General features: G+C 42.8%; 1 protein-coding gene across 5 annotated transcripts in view; it reads left to right on the top strand.

Annotated features, from left to right (window-relative positions):
- The window catches only part of scn8aa (sodium channel, voltage gated, type VIII, alpha subunit a), a 51136-nt gene that overhangs the window by 486 nt on the left and 30433 nt on the right, over window positions 1-20217 (top strand). The window contains exons 1-12 of one of the 5 annotated variants that reach the window (XM_084917303.1): window positions 104-234; window positions 2453-2786; window positions 7161-7279; window positions 8555-8644; window positions 9139-9267; window positions 10119-10210; window positions 13058-13279; window positions 13538-13601; window positions 13769-13910; window positions 15997-16203; window positions 16294-16575; window positions 19301-19615. In XM_084917303.1, coding sequence (XP_084773429.1) covers window positions 2508-2786; window positions 7161-7279; window positions 8555-8644; window positions 9139-9267; window positions 10119-10210; window positions 13058-13279; window positions 13538-13601; window positions 13769-13910; window positions 15997-16203; window positions 16294-16575; window positions 19301-19615 — 1941 coding nt within the window. In that variant the 5' untranslated portion in view covers window positions 104-234; window positions 2453-2507. Of the gene's footprint in view, window positions 1-103; window positions 235-2452; window positions 2787-7160; window positions 7280-8554; window positions 8645-9138; window positions 9268-9811; window positions 9904-10118; window positions 10211-13057; window positions 13280-13537; window positions 13602-13768; window positions 13911-15996; window positions 16204-16293; window positions 16576-19300; window positions 19616-20217 lie in introns of those variants that run through there. The other 4 variants (XM_084917301.1, XM_084917302.1, XM_084917304.1 and 1 more) reach the window with 4 other exon arrangements.

The raw sequence follows: 20217 nt of genomic DNA, 5'->3' as shown, positions 1-20217 counted from the left end.
AATTTATCAGATTAACCATTTCACCGAGGATCGGAGGTACTGATTAGAAAACAGGGGAGGGAGGAGAAAATGTCTCATAGGTTAGGCTTCAGGCAGGGCGCCGTCTGACTTCTTCGAAGCCCAGAAAACTTTGTAGGTTTTTATTTTTAATTTGGGCTTTTTTCTTTATATCCTCCGGACTAAAGGATGATGCACTTGAAACCCCACAAGGCTTCAAGAAGGGGCTGATGCTATGTAAGTAGCCCGATCTTCTTTCCATCACCGACAGACGGGAAATTTGCATTCCTCCAGGTGATTTTGGCGTGACATGAGCATTGCTGTTTTCTAATCGTCGTGTTTAACGCCGTGGTGCAGACTGTGTGTTACTTTTAGCTTCGCAGCCTGGGTTATTTGTGCACAGATAGAGCCTTATTGATTTGGCAGTCGACATGGCTTCACGGGTGTGGTGCAGATCCTTGAAGACAACGCGCAAAAGCGCACAGAACATCCCGGAGAAGACAAAAACCCCCAAGAAAAACAAAACCATGTTTGCTGTTTCACAGGGAGGATAAAATGTACCTGATTGTTATTTTTACATCGACACCACACTCGTGACTTTGATCCACGGTTGCGCTTACCTCAGCGTGACAATTTTTAACATGTAAACCTCCCACTGCAGCAATACAGCTTTGGCCAATTTGGTTGTAGCGGGCCACTTGACTGCGCAGTATAACCCACAGCTTCTCTGTGAAGCTCAGCTCAGGAATAGATTGGAAACGCAGTGGCTCTAATTCAAACCTTTAGGAAACAAGTTGATTTGACCGAGAAGATGCCAGAATGTTCTCCGTTTCTGTGTGACACTGATCGCACTGCTAGGCTTAGATGTAAGCAGCAGCCGATGGGACAGATAACGAGACGAGTGTTGCCACCACGACTTAATAATTGAGGAGATTTGAAGGATAAACTACAGGCCTGAAGGTGTCGGGGAAGAAAAAGAAAAAAGAAAAGAACGGAGGGTTGTGTGCACCCCCCCGCACCTTTTTTGTAGGCACTCACGTGCGCGCGCACGTGTATGAATATGAGCTCGTGCAGTGCTGAAGCGGACAGCGCCAGCCTCGCAGCAGAAGGCTCCGAGGTTCTGGTGTCCATTTTAAAACAGACCTCTCGCCTCACCTGCTTCACGTCTCCTGTGCTTTTTCCACCGAGTGTCGGGACACGCAGAGTGGAGTCTTTCCCGTGTGATGCCAGCTTTAACGCGTCGAACATTTCAATTAGACGCTGTTATGTAAGAGGGAGGCAGGGAAGTGACGGGGCCCGCTGACTCAAATATGGCCGCCTGTCCTGTTCAGGCTGCAGACACCTTGCTCCTGTTGAAATGAAAGGATTTTGCGCTGCAGCAGGAGGTGGAACACAGGGCGAAGAGAGGGGAGGGTGATGTTTTAGAAATCCTCCAAAAATTCTAATGATTTCGTTAATTTTTCAAGTCTGGCTTAACTGAACTCTAATTTCAGCTCCTTCCTCTTTGCTTCAGCACTGCCCGGTGTTCCTGCAGCTTGAACATTTGTCATGTTACCCTCTTTGCGTTTTGGAGAAAGCCTTTACTGTAAGGCCTTTTTGTTTAACAGAGTCATGAGGGGTGAGATTTTTAAACCTGTGGTTTGATTTTTGTGCAGGTGGAACTTGATCTTCATTCAATTAATTATAAAATACATCTTCTTTAATATTTACATATTTGTTTGTTAACCTGTGCAACATCTGATTTACCATGGCAACGCAAATATATGTAACCAATAAAAAAATACAACCTGAGGTGAAATGGCAAAACCGACCATATTCATCAGCTGAAGCATATACCACTGGTTTGGAGTTCTTTCTTGGTAAAACAGCTCCTCAAAGGTTGGAAATGACTGAATATGCATGTTTTTATATAAACCTACACATTTGCCTTTGTAGGTTCACAGTCATCCAGGTCATGGTTGACTAGAAAGCTTGAAATAAGAATGCAACTGGGCTTCTTTAGGCTTGTGAAAACCTCTCATCCAAGAGGCTTCCTCAGTATATTATCTGATATTTCCCCCATCTTATGAGAATAACCATTATGCATTGCTCTTTAACACTCTTATCTAAAATATTCTCTTTATTTAAGTCAACCACACACTCTGCTGCTTCAGAGGATCATTTAACAAATGTCTGTTAATGGTTCTCTTCAGCTCACTTCCTTAATGGAGATAAAGTAGATGGAGGAGATCTGTTAGCCTGCAAATGCTTATACACACACACATATATATATATTTAACATTACAAGATCTCAACATTTTCTTGTTCTTTTGGTGCATAAAATAACATTTTGCAGCTGTATTGTCTCTTTTTTCTGTAATCTTTCTAAATGGGCACCCAGCTAACTGTTAATTTCAGGCCACCATTTTTGTAGTACGTCATTTCATGTTATATTCCCCCCTCCTGCTTCCCGCAGAGCTGCTACCGTGGATGGTACAAACCTAAAGACTAAGTAGCTGCAGGATGAAAACATGGCCGCACCCCTTCTTGCACCGCCAGGACCTGACAGCTTCAGGAAGTTTACTCCAGAATCTTTGGCGGTCCTTGAGCAGCGCATCCAAGAGGAGAAGAACAAAAAGCCACCCAAGCAGGACAGCAGCTACCGTGACGACGATGACGAGAACAAGCCCAAACCCAACAGTGACCTGGAGGCTGGGAAGAGCCTGCCCTACATCTATGGGGACATCCCTAAGGGAATGGCGGCGATACCACTGGAGGATCTGGACCCATTCTACGTGAATTCTCAAAAAGTGAGTATTCACACACACACACACACACACACACACACACACACACACACACACACACACAACAATGATTTTAGTCAAATTGAGCGCTGGCTTTATTCTAAAACAAAGTATCTGACTCTCATTGCTGCAAATATTGGTGCAGTGCAATGTTTCTGGTGTTTGTCCCTCGCTCTCAGGCTTCCAAAATGCTCAAAATATTCCTCCCAAAAACCTTTAATATTGCATTTGGCAAGTGAAAATGTGACCCTGTTACAACACTGTTACCTTTCCATCCTTGTGCTTGGCCTGATTTGTGTTTGCACTCTTTTTGTCATAAAACACTTTTCTTTTGATCTTTTTTCAATGTTGTTTTTCATATTGAGAGATTTGATTGTGATCAGTTGAGCTCAGTTTAAAACAAAAATCCAACGTTTGCGTGGCATCTGGAAGAAATAGTTGTAGCATCTGACTGTAGTGGTTGTAGTAAATTTTAACCTGAGACATTGTGATTGTGTTGTTATCCCTCTGACGTTGTGTTACATCAGATGAACTCAGACATTCATAATTTTAGTACATAATTGGTTTGGACAGCATTCAGTAGATAAGAAACTTCATTATGTTGAAGTGAGTCACAAGTTATGACCGGAAATTACGCAGACAGCAGAGTCACTGTGGGTTTTTTTAGGGGTTTTTTGACACTTGACTTTCAGGGATGCTATGTTTACAGTTATTTTTGATTTTATAATTAGGCTGCAGGAGGTAATTACGTTTTCCTCCTCGAAGACCTTTGGGGAGTGTTGGAGCCGAGCTCTCGAGCTGTTGAGTGGGCCGTTGCTGTATCTCCAATGTGCTCACAGGGCTTTGGGGAAAAGGTCAGAAGCAGTTACTGTTGAAAGACCGTTGTTCCACATGACAGACTTTCCTAATTGTTGAAAAATTAATCTGTGGCAGGAGAGAGAAGCAGCAGCAGGCTGAGAGGACTCTGGTCGTCTTAAAGGAGACACGTGTCTCTCTGGGGTTTCTGTCATGTCTGACGTCTGGTCGTCCTCAGTGTGAGGACAAACAGGTGACCTTGACAGTCTTTTAATGTGCACCTGTTAGCCTAAACTGTTGGAGACTGCATTTGTTTCACTCAACTGTTTTTGTTGTGCAAAAGCCTCCGAACTTAAAGAACAGAAGACACGGCTTGCAGATATTGAAAAAGGGAGAATTAGAGGCTCAAAGTCAAACTATAAAGAAACTGTATTATGGAAAGCTGTAGAGCTAAAGATGCTTCTAAGAGTTCTACATTTTTACTCGTAGGAGTGCGAGAATAATTTATCATAAAATGGCTGTTCTCTCCTTTCCTTAAGCATCAGTGCAAATGCAAGGTGTACTGTGGTGAGTTCAATGCTCGTGTGTTCATAATAGGACCGAGCAGTTAAGGCTAAAACCTTCTACCATGGTAGCGTTGTTTGTTATCTATTTATAGTCAAAAAAAAGTTATATAACAAAATTGGCATTTTCGTTCAAGATGGTCTCCTTTGATCATATATTCATTTCAAAACTGCTGCACGTTTTGACAACGGCGTTGTGTAAACCTCGGTCCACACAGAGTATCTCAAAATATAGCAAACCCTACCTGACAAAACAGGAGGGTAATGCTGTGTTTAGTCATCGTCGTTACCTGAACAGATTTGTTTAGATATTGTGCGTGTGTGCGTTTGGCTGCACAGCATCAGCATCAGCGTTCCTCTCCGTCTGTCTCCGTGTTATACCTCTCTGTCTTTACACCGTGCACACTGACTGTTATGTAACGCACCAGTCCAGCGCACAAGGAGACACGATTCAGATGACACGTGGCAAACATGTCCAGGGATCCACGGCACTGTCGATTGTTCACTTGCTTACGTGCAGCTCACCTGTCTGTTTCCCCCCACATGTTCCATATTAATGACACACATGCGTGTGAGCCGTGCAGCCTCGCTTCTGCTCTTGCTTCTTGTCTTTGCTTCTTGGCTTCAGGCAAATCTAATTACGGCCCCTAATCTAGTGTCATTCTGATACCAAAGGGAGCCGATGCTGCAGTGACACCAGATCAGGTGGTGACCTTGATGGGAGAACGTTTGCCCTGTGTGTCTTTGTCATTTGAGAGGTGGCAGGTTGCATCTGGATAGCTCCCTTGCAGGAAGGAGGTGCAGAAAGATGAGGGGGAATATATGTAAAGGAAGGTTGCTCCTCATCTTCCAGATAAATCTAGATTCGTGACTCTTTTAGGCCATCTTGTAGCTGAGACAGAACGCCGGGAGGCTAGCTAGGTGATGACGCAGCAATGGCCCTCCCCGCCTGGTTGGTGGCCCGAGCAGGGCTGTGCCACGCTGAGCTGAGCTAGGCCGGGTCGTGGTTGCCATCACTGTTCAAGGCCGGCGAAAGATTTCAAGGAGAGGACATAGAAGGAAGGGAGGGAGAGATGAAGAGAGGACAGAGATGAAACAGACAACATGTGCAAGGATGCATGAGCACATTTGCTGTCCTTCATGCTGCAGCCAAGATAACCAAAACATGTTTTGCTGAGGACAAAGATCTGCCACAGACACAGCAGAGCGTCTCAAAAATAAGATGACTGAAGTCACCCCTGTCACAAGTTCTTTGCCCCATCATATCAGTGGATGTATATCGGAGAAAACGCAGCATTTTGTCTTGTGTGGACTGGTTAAAGATGTTTACAGTAATATTACCTTACAGTCCATAATGGTTTCATTTTCATCTATTTTAATAACATTGTCAGGAATATTTCAGCATGCCTCTAGAGACAATGCAAAAATATATTTTTTTGCACACCAAATGGCATAAACAGGGCGAAAGCACGGCAAGGAATGCATGGGCATCTCATAGGAAGGCCTTATAGCATTCATATATTAATGTCTCTGTGATTGTGGGGCTTTCGGGCTAAAGGCGCCATAAACGCAGCCCATTTATCGCTTGCCACAAGGGTCAAAAAAAGGAAGGGTCACTGAATGGCTGTTGAGGCCCTGACGGATGCAGATGCTGCAGCCCTGCCTGCTGGATCGAGCTTCTGTGTCGAAGCCGCTCTTGGTTTCTCTCTCCCACCCATCCCCCCTCCCTCCCGTCCTCCTCTTCGTCTTCTGCCCAGCTTCCCCGTTCTGGCTCCTCGTGCCCTGCTTCTCCTCAGCCTGCTGTTGCCACAGTTGCTCCCTGCCTGCCTGCTTCACTCGCTCTCCACCCCCCTGCCTTCTCTGCCTCTCCTCCTCGCTCAGCTCTAGATTATGAAATTTTCAGTAGCTTTGCAGCAGCACTTTTGTCATGTGTTACCAAAAAAAAGCGCTTCATGGATAGCTGTGGAGTACATGTGTGTCAGGGTGACAGTGGTGGTTATTGATTGTGCTGTGGTGCTGCTGCTGCATGTGATGTGTGTAATTATGCATTTGTTTGTGAGTCATGGATGTGTACCCTGCATATGTGCATGATGGCTGTGTTTAAGAGAAATGTCATGATGGGACATTTCCAAGCGTGTGATTGTCTTGACTGGTAGATGACAGTGTTAATGATGCGGGAGATGCTGCACTGACCTATAATTATAATAAGAGAGGAAGGTTGGAGGAAGGAAGTAGGTCCAGTCATTTGAAACTGTGCTGACGTCTCCCTTCATTTAGGTAATATTGACATCAGGGGTGATCCGTCTTATTTGTAAGTGGACGCATTCGTCATTTTGTTTTTTTCAGACGTTTATGTTATAGTAAGAACTCAGGCACGCACCTTATTTCTGTCAAAAACGCACAAAATACACGCGGTCATGTGACGCCACCGCCGTGAGGCGCCTTGCTTCCCACCTCCCCACCCATCCGCCCCGCTTCTCCTCTTTCCTCCTCCTCTCCCTCCCTCCTGACTCCACTGTCGGTGTCTCTTCAGAGGCTTAACGTGGAGTGAGAGATGCCTTGTTAAAAGCACAAGGGCCCCATATCACTTGTGCAAATGCACAGTTCCATGAATGTTTCATGCAAATCGCCATGTTTTATTTAAACAATTATGAGGTTATCCACAGAAAGTGGCTCGCAAGCTCCTCTCGGTTTTGCCCGTTTCCTTCCCCTTAAAGACGCCACAGTGGGCGGTGCAGCACTGAGATTCTGGGACAACACACAGTCATCCTGCCAGCAGTTCTCACTTTATTTGCATTTGTTTAAAAGCAGCATTTTACTTAAATGCCCAAATGCACGTTGTTTATTTATCGTCCGCATACTAGCCGTGTATGCCTCGCAGAAAATGTTTTCACAATGTTTCAAATAGGATGACATATACATTTTTAAATATTCCTTGCTATTGTTCTTTGTCTATTTATAATCTTTCTGATTGTTAACTGTCTCTCTCTCTCTCTCTCTCTGTTTCTTCTCTCCACAGACATTTATAGTGCTAAATAAAGGGAAGACAATCTTCCGTTTTAGTGCCACACCTGCCTTGTACTTAATAAGTCCTTTTAATCCGGTTAGGCGATTAGCTATTAAAATTTTGATACATTCATATCCTTTGAAATGGTTTCTAAACTGCTGGGACTGAAAAGGTTTCCTGTTTTTGTGTATTATTCATGATGCGTTCTGTCTTTCTGCTCGCGCTGCTATCGACGTTTCCTGTGAGTGGAGGTACAGGAGAGAGTCGGTTTGTTACAGTCAAGAAAGAGCACAGAGGACGCCATGCAGTAGCCATTTTATCACTGAAGGGAAAGGCTAGCACAAATGATGAGTCATCCTTAACAGTAAGCCAAGCTAGACCTCTCGGTAAGCACATTATCGGTGCATTATCTAAGAATCCAGAATGAACAGTTGGAGGATGCACCCCTCTCGATTTGAAGCACTGTTAAAGACATAAAAGGAAACTTGCTTTAGGACCTCAGCTGATCAGAGCTGCATGTTAATATTTTATGTGATTTTTGAAATATATTTTATTTGACTTGTTTTATCTTATCTATTTGCACAAGTTAAGGGAAGTGAGCCAGCTGTGTGTCATGTGACACACGACTGTTTGGGCATCTGGTTTAAAAATGAAGCAGAAGGTTTTCATCTTCTACACAACAAAACACACTTTGGCTGTGTGGACCCCCACTGTGCCTCCTTCCTGCAGCAATGCAACCTGTGAGTTAGTGGTGCCCGCAGATACACGTGGTTTATTTAAAGATCTGCGCATATATACTAAATGAGGCAAGGTGCATAATTAAAGGTTTTCCAGTTTAGGCACAAATTAATTATTTTTATACATATATAAAAAAAGTAAGTAAAATAAAACAGAAAAGCAGTAATGTGAGTGGCATTTTATTTTGCCCACCTCCTGCCAAAATAAATCTACATTTGTGTATAGTGCACTGTGTAGGTCTTTGCAACTGCTGGTTAATGCTGTACAGAAATATTGTTCAAATATTTCAAGGCACAACTAATACTGACCTCTGCAGGCATTGAAAGCCAAGTCTGACGTTTCCCTGGTTTCCTTTGAGTGTCAGCCTCTCTGCATTGAAAGCTTTGCACCTTTAAAATGTACTGTAGTTTTGCATTTCCCCTAAATATATACTGTTTAAATATTTAATAGTAGTGGTTACGTTTAACCACCTTCAGTTAAGTGCTTTGAGTTCATGTCTTGACTTTAACTGTTTAAATATTGCTGGCTGTTTATGCGTACTCGACTGTAGGACATACGTTACCTACTGCAAGCTGTATTTTTTATTCTTATGTTTTACAATATCATAGAAGCTTGATGATGTATGTGATTACCACTACAGTCTGCGTTTTCCTTAACATGCTCCTCACTCTTTTCAGCATGATCATTATGTGTACTATTTTGACCAACTGTATATTCATGACCTTTAGCGATCCTCCTGAGTGGTCAAAACAAGTAGAGTAAGTACACTTTATCTGTTTTCATAGTTATATAAATGGGTGATAAAAGTTTGTGTCCCTATGTTGGCACTACATCTGAGTCACAGATGGTCAAATTCTGTGAAATTTAAAATTTGGAATTTTCTCTTTAAACCCTCTGCACAATAACCATACTACATATTTTTCACACAAGAATCAAGATTTCAGAAGAAAACACTGATGGGGTTATATGCTACAGGACACTATTTGTAATTGTGCCTCTGGACACCATCGCTGTGTATTTGAAAACCTCTGTTTTTGTGTGAAATTTGTGTGGCTCAAATGTAATGAAGCAACATTCTAATAAAACATTAGACCGACAGAAAAGTGTTTTATCTGATTTTGTATGATTCTAATTTTATCTAACGTCGGCATTTCCTGGGTGTCTTAACAGTTAATGAAGGTGCAGGCACTTAGAAATGAGCGAGCTTTGATCTAGCGCGGTGAACTGATTCTGTCAACGCTTTGTCTTCCAGGTACACGTTCACGGGAATTTATACGTTTGAGTCTCTTGTAAAGATCACTGCGCGAGGCTTCTGTATAGATGGGTTTACATTCCTAAGAGATCCATGGAACTGGCTGGATTTCATGGTCATTTCGATGGCGTAAGTATTTTAATTTCGATCGAGCTCTGAGTAAATAGGACGTTAAATTGGACACAAATACGTTGTGTATTTGGGTTGGGTTAAAGTAAACTGATGTTTTAGTTATTATCTTTTTCCTGTTTCCTATCTGATAACCCGTCTTCTGTGTTTCCTCATTTGAGCCGAGACTTCTCTGGTTTTCTCTTTGGGAATCGAAGATCTCCATCTGACACTGCTCGGCCTCCTTGACAACACCCACACCTCCCTGTCATTCAGTCTGATTCATCTCCCTCTCGCCATCCAATTCTTGTCATTCACATTTTCTCTCTCAGTCGTCAGGAGCCTGCAAAATCCAATTTAATGCTCAGTGTCTTCCCAGCGACTATAAATCACCTAGTTTACTTATTTCCATATGAGCAAATACACCCCCCACCCTCCCCCCCAAAAAGGCCATCATACAAAATGTCATTGTTTCTCACAAAGCCCATCTTTGTCTGAATTGATCTTTTCACCGTTTATCTGCATGTAAATAATAAGCTGTTGTAACTGTGGTTTGATCCTGCAGGTATATAACAGAGTTTGTAAACCTAGGCAATGTCTCAGCTCTGCGCACGTTCAGGGTGTTGAGGGCATTGAAAACTATTTCTGTAATTCCAGGTAAGACAGGATGGTGCGGGGTGGGGTTGGGGGCAGTGGGGCGGGGTCGGTGTTAGGTGTGTGTGTCTTTCTTTCCTTTTACCTTCCACCCTTCTCCTCAGTGGACAGGCTCTGTGAGTGGCGTCGTTTCCTCCTGGTTCGGTGGTGTTGTGCTCTTGGCGTGTGTGGTTTTTGTCATCGTGTTTGTTCTGTGTGTGATCCTTCCCCTATTTCAGATATATAACAGAGTTTGTGGACCTGGGCAATGTATCTGCGCTGAGAACATTCAGAGTTCTCCGAGCATTGAAAACTATCTCTGTCATTCCAGGTGAGACTCAGTTTAAACACTAAGGCTGATCCTCTCACCCTTTCCTTTCTACTCACTATTATTATAATTACGATTATGATTTTAGCGATATTAAAAAAAAAAATTGGAGAAAACCATTTTTTGATTTATTTTTCCTCCAAAATTATCAAAAATGGTACTAATACATTTTTGATAGGCTTTGCAGTCTCCTCTAGGGCCCTCCAAAGTGTCTGCACTCTCTTCTGCCCCGGTAGCGCTCTTGTTTCCAAGGCAGCTTTTGTCTTTAAGGAGAAATAGCTTCAACTCACTCAACTTGAACTAGCTTTTCAGAGGAAGCAAATGCCATTACTTATGGCAAAGAAATGTGTTGTTAGAACACTGTAAACTTACAATATGCATGTTATGTTTTATGAGAAAAGAAAAATCAGACAGCTTTAATCCCTGTAGTTGTTCCTAATTGGAAATTTGAGAGGATTCCTAGTAATGGGGTCCAAAACAAACCTGTGAGCTGTATTTTATGAGAAAAGGTATAGCTCTTATACAGATCTTACAGAACATACCCATTACTTATGTATGAAGACTGCCAAGCCTAGTTTGTGAACATACCTCTTATGCTGCATGATGCTTTTCGGTCACTTGCTTTTATAATATTAGCCTACCAAGAGCTTGGCTGATTAATGGCATTGAAAGTTTGATTTGCCCTCTTTTTTGTTTTTTAGCTTGTTGATTGATTTTTTTTCTCTGTTTTTACGACCTCCTTGAATGATATATCACCAAAAAAAAAGATATTTGGGAATGCAGATGGAATGGTAACGCTGACCGGACATCTGACCGGAGAACATTAAACACATGTTGCAAAACAGCCACTAAAGATTGCTTTCTTTTTCAAATTACACATTCATGCTGAAATTTGAAAAAGTCTTCTTTGAGTGCAGACGATTTAGATATCAGTTTGGCATTTTGGGAAATATGCTTGTTTGTTTTTGGGCTCAAAGTTGGATGAGAAAATTGATACCATTCTCATGCCAGTACCTAAAGTTACTGCGAGCATCTGGTTAACTTAAAGACTCCAAACAGACTTCCTGGCTCTGTCCAAAGACAACAGCCACCTAAAAGCAGCTCCAAACATCCCTATTTAACACATCGTATCTGCTTTTTTAAAATCTGACGAAACACTGGTTGGTAGGATGTATTGATCTTCTAATTTAGCGTTCAGCCACAAAATTAATAACATATTTCCCCAAAATTCTGGACTCTCTGTTAAAATGCTGGTACAGAAGTAATGAAATTGGAGCTTTTATTGATTTTTATAGATTTGTTTAATAAAGCAAACAGTAATCCATGTGAACGGGAGGGCTTTTTTCCAGGGAAACATGTAGATCTGTTAGTTTGATTTGGTAATTTTTTTCATGTGCTTGTAAATAAGATGTATGGTGATTTAAAGTGGACCTACTATGCTTATTTCTAGCTCTACGCTTCTTGGACTCTGAGTTCTAGTTTAAGTCTTTACTGTTTTTTTTAGATTATGCTGGGGCTTTGTGCGACCCCCGAATGCATCAAGCTGTTGCATTCCTCCCTTTATACAAGCTTTCTTTTGATTGGCTGTCCTTTGCAAACAAAAGGTGGGTGGAGCTTCTGTGCATTTAGATATCTTGAAATCCTTTAAAAAATGGCCAGAAATGGAGCATTTACCTGCTTTAAGCCTGAGGTTTTTGCTCTTACATAGCATGAACATCAGCTGCTGTAACAGCACATAAGTAAGTAAAGAAAATTATAATAGGTCCCTTTAAACACGAGCAGCTCCTTACATGTCTGGTTTGACGGAGCTTTTAGTAAGATTATTTGAAAGTCTAAATTAAGATCATAATTTATCGAAAGCTTGTAGCAGGTCAAGCCTGCTGTACATGTAGTGGGTGAACAGTAAAAATGGGGCGTGGGCGATCCTGCCTCCATCTTTGAGTTCCTCGTGGATCTGTGCGAATGCTGCCAGAGGAGGCTGGTCTGGAAGGTAAAGCGATTTTGTCTTTAGTGGATGAGACAGACTACAGGGTCGCGGTATGGGGAGTCAGTGCTTTCCTAATGACACCTTACACAAGACAGTTCAAGAAAGTGCCCACACCGGCACTGGCATTGAATTGCTTCTGTTCAGCCTTGGAGTTTAAATGACCTGCATGTGGTTTAATGCCCCCCTGCCTGTGCCTCTGTCCCTCTCATGGCCTCTCGTTGTGCTGCTGTGCTCTTTTCCTTATGGATTTCCTCTCACTTATAGAAAGTCTTCCCCCTCTTTTTTTACTTCATCCGTCATTGGCAATGAAATGCTAATTTCTTCTGTTGAAGAGCCCATTATTTGGATTTGAGATCTGTTGCAATAATCTGAAAAGAGTGGGAAGGCTCCTGAATATTTCCTGTTTGTTGTTTCTAGAGATGTTCTGTATGTAAACTCCCAGTTTTGTCCAAAATGTATTACTACCCATATCTAAAATTTATAGTATTTTACCAGTTCAGATTTTTATTTATAAAATGATCCCTTTTGTTTTGATGTTGAATTTAGTTAAAAATCCCAAATGAACATTTAGTTGTATATTCAAGTCGATGACAATACATCTATTATTTTTATTTATAATTAAATTCAGTGGGAAGGTTTTCAAATGTAGTCTCAGCCAGATTTTTATGAATATCTTAAGATGCAGGGATTTACGGGCTTCGTCCCAGTGACAAATTTAAGAAGATGAGCTCTAGTAGCAGCTGACACTCCAGAGATTAACACATGGGACATGAGGAGCTCCTGCATCACCTGTGTGGTTTGTGAATGTGTGTGTGTGTGTGTGTGTGTCTGCGTGCGCATGTGTGATTGTGGCTGGCCTGCAGGCCTGAAGACCATTGTGGGTGCCCTGATCCAATCTGTGAAGAAGCTTTCGGATGTGATGATCCTGACCGTCTTCTGTTTGAGCGTCTTTGCCCTCATTGGTCTCCAGCTCTTCATGGGTAACCTGCGCCACAAGTGTGTGTTCTGGCCAATCAACACCAACGAGAGTTACCTAGCCAATGGCAGTAAGGGCTTTGACTGGGACGAATACATCACGAACGACAGTAAGTAGAGTCAAGGCGTCACCAACGGTGACCTGGCACGGAGGTCAGAGTATGAGTCAACCCATATGCTTGAATGGGGAAACAATATGTCGTTTTGGCACTTAAAGGAATTTGTTTCAAATGAACTGAAGTCAAAATTTCGGAGTGAGCTGGAGTCAGAAATGTGCTGAATGGATTAAATTTAGTAAATCTCGACAGAATGTGAGCGAAATGACTCAGTTTGGCAGTTTTTCTTTCTTGCTTTTTCCCCCCTCTCAGCCAACTTCTACTTCCTGCCTGGCCAGTTGGACGCTCTGCTCTGTGGGAACAGCTCAGACTCTGGGTGAGTTGCCTTCTCCACCCTTCAAAAAGAGTACCAAGATTTGCTGTAGCTCCTCTGTGTGCTTATAGTCAGACTACATTATCAGTAAATAGTGCTGACTCATTTTTGGGCTGAATGCCCTGTTCTGTCTCTATGTGTCTCTCTCTCGCTCTCTCTCCACCCCTCAGCCGCTGCCCGGAGGGCTACACATGCATGAAAGCTGGGAGGAATCCAAACTACGGCTACACCAGCTTTGACAGCTTCGGCTGGGCCTTCCTGGCTCTCTTCCGACTCATGACACAGGACTTCTGGGAGAACCTTTACATGCTGGTAAAGCAGATGTGTCCACAACTTCAGCTTGTTTCACCATGTAACAGCCCTCAGTGCTGAAATCTGATTGATATTTGGCCTTTCGACAGATTTTATAGAGGTTTCAAAGGTGTTAATTTTGATGAACATATATTATAATTCAAACAAAGTCACCAAAAGCATAGATAAATAAATAATGCTAGTCTGAAGTGCAATAGAGTGGCAGCCTGCCCAGAGTGTATCACACCTCTTGCCCTGTGACAGCTGGGATAGGCTCCGCCCCCAATAGTACAACCCTTAACTGGATAAATCAATGAAATGATTAAAAAAGGATGGTGCGGTTTGTTTCTCATCCATTATTAGTGACAGCAGTTTTTTAAAGATTTCTTTTGCCTTTACTGGTTAGTTCACTAGTGAAGATTAGACAGGAAAAGAGGAAGAAATACAGCAGTTCAGCTGCTGCCGTTCAGCTGTGTGTGTGGGCACCTGCTCAACCAGTGAGCTAAACTGGTGCCTGCTGACAGCAGTCTTCAACTGCACCACTAAAGCTGAAAAACTCCCCTCAAACGGTGAATGAACTGATTCCCTGAATCCAGAAGGATTTTTGGATAAAAATGTGACCTCACATGTCCAATTTTGCAAAAAGAAATTTTTAAGCGATCCAGTTGACAGACAAACCAATCGCATGGTGGAGGTGGTTATCAGCTGTCTAGTGATTTTATTACACTGCAGCACAAATGCCAATAAAAGATTGTGTACCAAATATCCTGTAATTATTCAAATTACATTATTCAAAAACTGGTGGTGGCTTCTGCATTCAGCTCTAGTTCACCTCCAAGTTTATCCCCTGTTCTCAGTCTCATGTGGATACTGTGGCCCCGTCACCGCCATCTGGTCTGTCTTGCAGGCTGTTCCACATTAAGCTTCCCTGAAATGGTGGAGACAGTCCTGCCTCCACGTACAAGTGGAAGGAAGGAAGCATGAAATATTAAGGGCTGAGGATTACAGTATGACCAATGAGAGCGATGAGACCTGATGAGAGCATCCTGGCACATATTTCTATTTTTGCTCTCATCTTTGAAATTCAGCTTCCAACTGCAGGCTCTCACTCATACTGTACGCCGTATAGAATAATCATTATGCAGCCGCTTTTGGTTTGGTGTAAGGACGTTAAGTAATAAAACGGCTTCCTATGGATCATACTTCTTTCCCAGTACTGAGCATTTAAAAAAAACGACATTTTGTTATATATGTAAGATTTAGTGATTTGTGCAACTAAAATAGAACGTTTGAGCCAAATGTCCTGCACGCACTTCTCAGCATCACATCAACTGCATGCATAATTGATGGGTGAGGATATTTCACTTCTCTACCTGCTAGAGTCCTTTTTCTCTCCTTTTTGCTGCCTGAAGACGTAATTAATTTTTTGAAGGAGGTGCATGAGCGAGAACATTTTTAGTCAAATTTGGGATCCTTTCATGATGACTATTCGTTTGCTGGTTTATCTAAACCTAAAAATATAACAGCGCGAGAATGACTTTAACCATTGTATGTTAGCATGAAGACAAAGTGAGACCAATGAGCTTTCTCCTTTGTGTGTTCATCTGTTCAGCTGTACCTCTGCTGCTCAGTCTCCTCACTTCTCATCTCCAGTGGGCATAGCGTCCAAATCTGTAGAAATAGTTTGGCTATTCACAGTGAGCGTGCAAAGTAGGTCAGTTCTTTCTGATGAACAATACAGTCTCACATGGAGGGTTTTAATGAGCACAAAGTATAAAATCATTTACTTAATTTATTTCCACGCATTATTTTCACATCAGAAACAGACAAATGAAATCGTGTGAGCTGTTTTAAGTTTGTAGATTTGACTCTTCTGTCCTCAGAAGGTGAGAGACATTTACCCTCCTCACTTGAGGCTTGCATTCATTTTTGCCCCCAGGAATGCTCAGACCAGTGTACGTCTTCTATTTCTTTCTGATGAGTCATATTAAGAGATGAGCAGTGAGGCTGACGTTGATTGTGGCGTTGAAGTCATGTATCAGATCTCACGGGTCTGCTGTTTTCTTCCTCTCTCTCCCCGGACCTCTGTGGCACTGCCTCCTAACAGACCCTCAGGGCGGCAGGGAAGACCTACATGATTTTCTTTGTCTTGGTGATCTTTGTGGGTTCTTTCTACTTGGTGAATCTGATCTTGGCTGTGGTAGCCATGGCCTATGAGGAGCAGAATCAGGCCACCATGGAAGAGGCCGCGCAGAAGGAAGAAGAATTCAAGGCGATGCTGGAGCAGCTAAAGAAGCAGCAAGAAGATGCTCAGGTGAGTCCTCTGCAAGTTGAAGGCAAAACTTTTTCACGGATTGTGTCAAAATATCGTTCTGACTTCACTCGCGTGCTCGTTTCTCGGTAGACGGCTGCAATGGCAACCTCTGCAGGCACAGTGTCGGAGGATGCGGTTGAGGACGATGGAGGAGGGCGTCTTTCCTGCAGTTCGTCCGAGATGTCAAAGCTCAGCTCCAAGAGCGCTAAAGAGCGCCGCAACCGTAAGAAGAAGTGGCGGCAGAAGGAGCAGGAGAAGGAGAAAGGCGACAGCGAGAAGTTTGTCAAGTCAGAGTCGGACGATGGCAGCAAAAGGAGCCGCTTCAGATTTCCCGATAACCGCCTGGGCCGAAAGTCTTCCATCATGAACCAGGTGAGGAAGATATTCCCTTTTGTTAGCAATGACCGGATGCTGACATTTTGATTGAAAGGAAAATTTAAGCTAAATTATAACAAGATAGTAATTTTACACGATAAACAGAATTTGCAGCTCAAGAATAAAAACACTGAATTTGACAAACTCTTCTCTGGGGATGAGTATTTCACTCATGATCATGCTATGATGTAGATTTTTTCACACATGTTGGGGTTGGTATTAGAAGTCTTGCAGGAAAAAGAAAATCTAAAATCACCAACATATAAGAAAATATCTACATGGCTAGCGTAAAGCTGTATGAGGCTTTTTGTGCCAAAATGAGACCAAATGAAACTCAAACAACACACAGAACAGATACCTTTTCATGTCTATGAATAGAATATAGATGTCAGTAAGTCACATGGCTGCAGGGATGGCATTCGTACTACTTTTCATTTTCAGTGTGTGAAATATAAGATTGCACTTACAGAGCAGCGTGTAGTGATCAGAAATAAAGAAGCACATGTCCAGGGGCCTCAGTAGTGGTTAAGACTAGGCATAGATAGTGTACAAAGGCGTGAAATGGTGTGCCTTAAAATATATGTGTGTGGATCGGCCTCATATCCTACCTCTACATGTGCAAATTCTACCATAAATGGTTGATGCAAAGGGCCTCATAATTGGCTAAATCAGAAATGAGCGCCCTTATTTATTTGTGATTTGCATCCATACATTCCCAGCAGGTCCCTGAGGTCATGTGACCAGGGCTTGCTGGTTGTCAAACACACGAGGCTGAAAACAAAGGCGACAGAGCTTTTGTAACTGTGGCCCCCAAACTGTGGAACTCTCTCCCTTTGAGCCTGAGATCTGTGGACTCAGTGGTCGCTTTTAAAAAACAGCTAAAAAATCATCTTTTTAAACTTGCGTTTGGTTGATTTTTATTTTTATGTTTTAGCTTCTGTGGCGCACTTAGTGATTGTTATCTTGAAAGGTGCTATATAAATACAATTTTACTTTTTTTTTTACTAATTGCTTGGTTTTCCAGTCAAACATTCCTCTGGGATTACCTGAGCATTCATTGCAGCTCTATGTGTTGCAGCAGCATTTATTTGTTTTACAGGAATCAAGCTGACTGATTTAAAGCTTGTCAAAATGATTGTGATACCACTTGCCTGAGGATGTCATTTAAAGGTAGAAATTGATCTTTTCTTGCCTGAACTTGGCCTGCAGTATGATTGAGGCTCTGGTGAGGGTACGCATCGGCTTTATTCGCAGACAGCAAATTTACGTAGTCAATAAATGAGACAACCGGAGGAGGCTTTATGGCACTCACTAACTTGGTGATACGGTGGACTACTGACTCTTCTGCGGTTCTCTAATTTTGTGTCATCTGTCTTAGATCTCGACAAGCAATGACATTCATGAAAATCTGGTAGTCTGATTAATGGGAGGTAAAACTATCAATGAAAGGAAGCCAGACGTCCTTTAACAGTTTGGCTCAGTCTTCTGTGAGCGAAGTTTTTAGTTTAGAGATTTTAGTTACAGCTGCAACTTAAGGGCGCTCACAGAACAGCTTAAAATAACACTGCTAAATACTTGGATCACTTAATTGAAGTTAATATGTGTGTTAGTGAAAAAGTGCATCATGAAGTCAGACTAACAATTGTGGTTGCTTCAGCTTAGGAGGTAATGCAGGTCATCTGTTAGTTTGATGGTTCGATTCCTTGCTTCTCCAGTGTGCATGGGTAAGATGCTCATCCCGAGTTCGCCAATGGATACATCGGCTTATAACTGTGTGGTTAGATAGAAAGTGTTTGTGTCAGTGGATGATTGAGGCATGTCGTATTGGAGTGTTCAGTTAGAATAGATAGGTGTGATATAAGAACCGGTCTATCTGCCATTTTACTCTGAGTCGGAGCATCATTACAGATAAAAAGATTCCTCTCACTGACCACCTCACCATCAGTTTCCATTTCCTCTTTCTTGCGTACTCGTAGGTCAACGGTTCCACAGAGATGCTCGCATTTTCCTGGCCACTTTTTCTGGATATCAACTTTTGTGCTGGAAGTGGTGTGCGCCTCATTTTGGCCTGTTTTTGTGTGTACCCAACGTTGATGTATGAGGCCTCATTTTCAGAATTATTTACACAAATCTTTAACAGGGAGCAGTCCTGCTGCTGTGCTTAGACCGTGCTCGAGCTTCGCTGACTTTTAATTTTTTTGTGTTTTATGGAGAAGTATTCAGCCGACGAGTTAACGAGGCCTACGGGCTTTATGTAACGCTTTTCAACACGTCTGTGAAAATCCCTCATGCGACATGCAATGGTTCCTTTGCGCTTTTCACTCATCTTCTACACAACCAGAGGGCTATTGTCAAAACATTTGATTTCCCGTGAGCTAGCATACTTTGTGTAGAGCTAAAAAAATAGTTGGATCAATGCTAGCTACATTCCAGATTGTTGCTGTCGTGACTCATGTTCAGACTGCACTTGTCTCAGACGCCTGTATCTCTGTCCTGTGTGTGTGTGTGACCTTGACACTGAAGCATATCACTAACCTAATTATCTAGTTCTTGTTTATTTAGTCAGAAGAATATGGCTCCTCGTGGGAAGGAGCCCTTGCTGCATTAAATTTCCCACAGATGTTGGCTTTCATCTTGTCCTCTGGAGTTGATGGGCCCAGAAGGGCCCAGGGCCACACAAATATCTCCTCTTCTCATCCTTTTTTCCATTTCCTTCCTCCAGTCTCTCCTGAGTATACCGGGCTCACCCTTCCTATCACGCCACAACAGCAAGAGCAGCATCTTCAGTTTTAAGGGCCGCAGTAAGGACGTGGGCTCGGAGAACGAATTCGCCGACGATGAGCACAGCACCGTCGAGGAGTGCGAGGAGCGGCGAGGCTCCCTGTTCAGCCCGTACCGGCGGAGCAGCTACACTGGCTTCCATGGCAAGAGGAACAGCACGGTGGACTGCAACGGCGTGGTGTCGCTCATTGGCCCCGGGCCCGGTGGACGCCTTCTGCCTGAGGTGAAAATAGATAAGGCAGCTACTGACGAAAGTGTAAGGAAGTCAATGAGTAGACCTATCTAGGCATGGCCCCCCTCTCGTCCGTTACGTTTCTTTCTGGCTCTCTATCCTCTACTGTCATCTTTGCAAGTCCGTATGTATCTCTTGGCTAAGCGCTCGCGCCTCCCCTCCCCCAGCCCCTGCAGTGTATGCTGCCCTCCAACTGTAGGCAAAGGATGGGAAAATAAACGTGATTATAGCATTTATACTTAAACCAACCTTTCACAAGTTAGCTTCATACTTGGTCTATCAGTGACTTCCAGGCAATTTTACTGTTTGAAATGAATGATGACTGTTAATGTTTTGAATATGTCAGCATCAAACTTATAACTCATAAAGTACATGCACTCAAAATCATTCAGCTGCTCACTGACCCGTTAGTGTACAGATCAGAGAAAGAAGTAACACACAGTTTTGTGTTTTAAGTTCCCGTTCACACACTAGCAGTAATGAAACACAGTTTTTGTTAACAAATGGCATATAATGATTGGTTAACATGCTCCAGTGTGTTGATGTGTTCCTCCAGGCATCCGGGTCCTCTGCTAGCCTGTGTGGGTAGATCTGCAATAGAAGCCGGAGGAAACAGAGGGGACCAG

The sequence above is a fragment of the Perissodus microlepis genome, chromosome 20 (genome assembly GCF_051167445.1).
Source record: "Perissodus microlepis isolate ML-2025 ecotype Zambia chromosome 20, ASM5116744v1, whole genome shotgun sequence".
Classification (NCBI taxonomy): domain Eukaryota; kingdom Metazoa; phylum Chordata; class Actinopteri; order Cichliformes; family Cichlidae; genus Perissodus; species Perissodus microlepis.
This window is presented reverse-complemented; position numbering and strand designations above follow the sequence as displayed.